The 5,094-nt window shown below is 37.9% G+C and overlaps 2 protein-coding genes across 2 annotated transcripts in view; both read right to left on the reverse strand.

Annotated features, from left to right (window-relative positions):
- The window catches only part of LOC109221790 (protein TPLATE-like), a 13,667-nt gene extending 10,136 nt beyond the window's left edge, over nucleotides 1-3,531 (reverse strand). The window contains exon 1 of the mRNA XM_019386233.1: nucleotides 3,484-3,531. Coding sequence (XP_019241778.1) covers nucleotides 3,484-3,531 — 48 coding nt within the window. The remainder of the gene's footprint in view (nucleotides 1-3,483) is intronic.
- On the reverse strand, nucleotides 3,375-4,922 carry LOC109221791 (DNA replication ATP-dependent helicase/nuclease DNA2-like). Its single transcript, XM_019386234.1, has 5 exons — nucleotides 4,770-4,922; nucleotides 4,610-4,682; nucleotides 4,407-4,511; nucleotides 4,029-4,196; nucleotides 3,375-3,534 (listed from the first exon to the last, which is right to left on the reverse strand). The coding sequence occupies exons 1-5, from the start codon at nucleotides 4,790-4,792 to the stop codon at nucleotides 3,532-3,534; spliced, it is 372 nt and encodes a 123-aa protein (XP_019241779.1). The 5' UTR covers nucleotides 4,793-4,922; the 3' UTR covers nucleotides 3,375-3,531.
- Between the last annotated feature and the right edge of the window lie 172 nt (nucleotides 4,923-5,094).

Below are 5,094 nucleotides of genomic sequence, written 5' to 3' on the forward strand. Positions count from 1 at the left end.
AATGATACTCCGTAATATGTAGGTGAAGCATGTCGAGAAATCAAACCTAGCAGGACATTTCAAAAAACCATGCCCTTAGAGGAATAAGAAAAGAGAGATTTCTCTCGATAACGCTTACATGTCAGTCAATCAGCTTCATTTTACTTGCAGAGAGGCTGCATATAGTTGAATATCTAAATGGATAAAACGAAGGATCTTTAACTTGATACATTTATACACGAAGAGGTAATTGCGTTATTTTTTACCTTAGAAATCAGTAGGCTCTTGATTTGATCTAAATGTATGTGAGGAGAGTTATAAAGATAGAATTTTGGTTTTCTGCCATGAAGCTAATAGATTATATTTGTTTGTCCCTTCACCTAAGCCCCACTAACATACATCCGAATAGCTTGTCTACTAATTCATCAACAGCTTAACAGCGCTATCTAAAACTTTTCATGGTGAGACCAAGTTATACATGATCTACAATATGGGGGAATCAAACTTCAAAGTAAATGACTTGTGTTTATCCATTTGGACTCAAGATATCCCTTGTTTAGACTTTCTGATAGACATTTGTTAGTTTTCCTTGAAAATGCTTCAAGTTACAAAACAGTTTAAACTTTAAAGGTTGTTATTAATTATGTAACATCCAATACATTCGGACTAGGTGTGGATTTATTAAATGGGTATTAACTTGATATTTTAGACATATGAAGTCCTAGCGGGATGAGTATGGGTAAACATAGTTGTTTTGGAATCAAGATGGAAAGTGAGGTGCATAAGATTTGACAAAATCGACTAAGTTTGCAGAAGGTCTGTCTTCCAGCAGGGGTTTAGTGAAAATGTGTAAGGAATTTGGGAAAATTCAAAGCATGAAAGTTATAGGCCTTTGAAATAGCTTTCCAAAGATATATAGTGGAGCCCAGACGGAGCTCTGTGCAAAAAGTTATGCCCGTTTTACAGAATGGTGCGTAACCACCGCGTTCGGCCGCGTTTGACCGCGACCGCGGTCGTGAGGCAGTGTTCCAGCGATTTACCGCGGTCGGGCCTACTGGGACGCGGTGGCCAACTTGGGAAGTCGTTTTTTTAGCCCTATTTCGTCCCCCACGGCCCCAAAACATAAAAACTTGCTCTAGAAAGGAAAGCTCTCAAAAACCTAACTCCATAAAGGTCCCTCCACCATCCAAGGTAAGTTCTAATGGCCATTCTAAGTTTATTTCAATTCCCAACACCTTATTAACATCGGTAAACCCTCTATATCATTAAATATTCGATTGGGACACCATTGTTGAGAGAAGAAACCCTAGAACTCGAATTCAAGAAGATTGAACGTCGAAAAGGTAATATCTTTCACCCTCTAATTGATTCTATCATTGAATTAATGATTATAGACTCTAGTTCATGAGATATGAGTTGATGGGTTTGATAGAAAAGCATGAACGGTTATAGGTTTGGGTTGTTGATTGTTGATTATTGGTTAAGGGTGTTGTTTACCTTATGTGTGATAAAGAATAATATTGATTATAACCATTTGAGACTTTAGAATTTATCTAGAAGCAAGAGAATGGGTTATTGGGTGTAGAGACACCATTAATAAGGGCTATGAAGCTTTATGCCACCAAGTGTTTGATAAAATGCCTAAGTGACCAAAACATGGGTATTGTTGCTAATTTTGAATCCCTTTGACTTGTATTGATATAGATTAAAGTTGAAAGGGTTGGCGAATGTTGTATTACGCTCAAGGACAGGAAGTTAAGGTATGTGAGGCTAACTCTCTATGTTTGGGAATGTTAATGATTCTCCCTACACTACGTTTCTTTTACGACGTTACTAATTGCCTCAAAAATATAGTTAAGCTTAGTTCCTTGAATAGTTGCAGAACTTCTATTCTTTAGCTTCATAACTCGTTCATGACTTTCGTTCTGAACGTTGTGAGCTCAGTGCGTATTCAATATAGACTTGGGTTTGATGCCCCCGAGTCTTAGTATAGATTACTCAGTATGCCATAAACAGTTGAAGTTTCGGTGTTCATAATCAGTCCAGAATACATGTCGCAGTCTAGTCCCATTCAGTATTCCAGTATTATGTAACTCAGTGTGATCCAGTAATCCAGTATCATGTAACTCGGTGTAATTCAGTATTTCACTATCATGTATTGCAGTATGATTCTCAGTTCCTGGATGTTGAACACTTGTATTTGGGCCTGAGGCCGCAGTTTATGCTTTATGCATCTTTGGGCCTGAGGCTGCAGTTTATGCTTTATGCATTTTGGACTTGAGGTCGCAGTTATGTATACGTATACTTGGACCCGAGGCCGCAGTTTGTGCACATATATATATTGGGCCTGAGGCCGCAGTTTAATATTTAGATAAACAGGTTGTTCATTATTCAGAAGAGGGAGTATTCATATCCTTACTTCCTTTGTTCAGTTATCAGTTATGAGTTATGAGTAATGAGTTATCAGTTATGAGTTATCAGTTATGAGTTATCAGTTAATCAGTTAATCAATTATCGTCAATTATCAGCTATCGTCAGTTATCGTCAGTCGTCAGTCGTCAGTCGTCAGTCGTCAGTCGTCAGTCGTCAGTCGTCAGTCGTCAGTCGTCAGTCGTCAGTCGTCAGTTTCAGCATTTATAGCTCTTTCTTTCAGTTGCTTTACATACCAGTGCAATTCAAATGTACTGATGTCCCTTTTGCCCGGGGCCTGCATCTCACGATGCAGGTAATGATTTACAGGTTGACGATTCAGAGCGCTAGGATTCTCGTACCAGCTATTTGGTGATCCCCAGTTCTTTCGGGGCATTATCATTACTACAGTCTTCAGTATCTTCAGACAGTTAGCGTTTTCAGTACTTCATTAGAGGCTTCATAGACTAGAGTAACAGTTAGACAGAGCCTCACGCTTTTCATGTTAAGCTATGTTGGCTATGTTTCAGAATTGTATTAGTATTTCCGGACTATGATTTATATCATCCAGACTTTCAGTATATCAGCATGTGTTAGTTTATCTTCCGCATTCAGTATGTTATGATACCACATGTTGATTCAGCCAGCTAGTTGGTTCGCTCGGTCACATGTAGTCAGGCACCGAGTGTCGTGTTACGTCCAGGCCCAAGTTTGGGGCGTGACAAATTATATATTTTAAAAATATAGGTTTACGGTTTATATCTAACAGTTGAATGCCTAAGTTTGAGTTGTTCTTTCTACAAGATTGAACTGAGTTTAGCTTAACAGTTATAATCTATTCCCTTATCCATTAAATAGCTAGACATTCGCAATTTGAATGTCTACTTTTATTAAATTAAAAGTCAATGAATCATACATCACGCTTTACAAGTAGTGAAGAAGTATAGAGCACCTTGGTTGGTCATTGACCAACGGGAAGCATGTGAGAAAAAAACAAAGAATTTCGCATCTAAAAGGGTCTTCCAGCCTTTTCTAAAGGGATATCCAATTCCTTGATGGCTCCTTCAACCCCTTACTCCATGAGAGAACACATACTTCCAGCAGAGCTTCAAATGACAGCTGGAGATACTCCTTAATGCCCATTCACTGACCACATTGCATATGCATCAAATTCTCACAAGTGGAGGAAGTGATTTCAATGAATGCGACAATTTGGTGATTCAAAAAGGATTTTATTCGATGGAGTTACCACCAAGCAGCTTTGTGCTAGAATTTATTTCAGGTTATTTGAGGTAGTAAAATGTGAGGTGTATGCTTCTAAATGATCGAAGGATAAAGAGGAAATAATGATGTAATACTAATACCAGTAGAAGCAGCTAGTGTAGTTGCCATAGTAGGCCCTTCTTAAATCAACCAGTTTCATCTAATGCTACACATCAACTCCTATGCCTACCTTGTACCAAATATAGATTTCTTCAGTTTGCTAAATCTAGCTTTCCCAAGATAATTTAAAGCAAGAATTTTATACTATGTTGACACCAGTTCTACAGCTTATACCTTCTAAATTTTTGAGATACAGCGTAGTAGTTAAATAAAGATCAAAGCAATAAGTTTCTAATAGAAGCATCAAGGATGGAGACCTGAGCCTTCAGTTTGAGAAGCAGATTATCAACAGCTGAGTTTGTATAGGAGGTAAGCAAAATGGATGAACCTCTCATCAACAGCGCCTTCACAGCATAGACCATAGTGGATGTTTTGCCTGTCCCTGGCATTCCTAGTATCAGCGCATAATCCTTTGCCGTAAGTATCTGCATTAATGACAATTATATATGACGCTGTTCTGATAATTCACAATACAATTCTGACAGTTTGATATGGTTGAGGGTTCTGACAACTCGAATGCTGTAAATTTTGCTTTGTATCTGGTTTATCCAATTAAGATTCTGATAATACACAATACTTTTGATTTGCAGGTGCAGATATAAACCCAATTATAGAGAGTTTCTATAACTTTTCACCTTAAGTATGGCTCGGCGCTGATCGTCATTCAAGTTTTTCTCTGACCAAATGTATGAGATGGCAGGGTCTTGACTAAATTGACATCCACTATCAAACCTAGGCACCTGCGGAATTTCAAAGGTAAGATTTTCTTCTCATTCATTAAAGAGGGCTGTGGCTGAGGAGCTGCAAATCAAATTTCATACTTAAGTAGAGCATTCACCTCCAGATCAACTATCATCTTCCTCAGATGAGAACTCTGCTCATTTTGCAGAAATAGTTGTATGAGGTTGTATCTTCAAAACCAAAGCAGGAGTAAATTACGCTTGGACAAAGATATGTACTTCAGATGGAGATAATAACACATGAAAAAATTTGAATACCTCATAATTGCAATCGAACCCATAAATTCATCTTTATGAATTCGCCACAACTGCTGATGAAGATCTTGTGCCTGTGAAGTCCGGCTGCTACCTGGAAGCCTTAAGCGTTTGGAAAGAGATACCTGAATTATGAAAGCAAATATTGCAAGTTAAAATCTGCGCATGCTTTTTTCCTTTTACATATTATCGGACCCAAAATCTAAAGGAGTACCCAGGGCATTTTATATTCCAAACTTGTTAATTAGTGCCAGAATTATCATAAAGGACTATGACAAATCCACAAATATTTTATTTCTTAAATCAAAGACATACAAGGGAATGTAGT

Source organism: Nicotiana attenuata, unplaced genomic scaffold (assembly GCF_001879085.1).
Source record: "Nicotiana attenuata strain UT unplaced genomic scaffold, NIATTr2, whole genome shotgun sequence".
In the NCBI taxonomy this organism is placed as follows: domain Eukaryota; kingdom Viridiplantae; phylum Streptophyta; class Magnoliopsida; order Solanales; family Solanaceae; genus Nicotiana; species Nicotiana attenuata.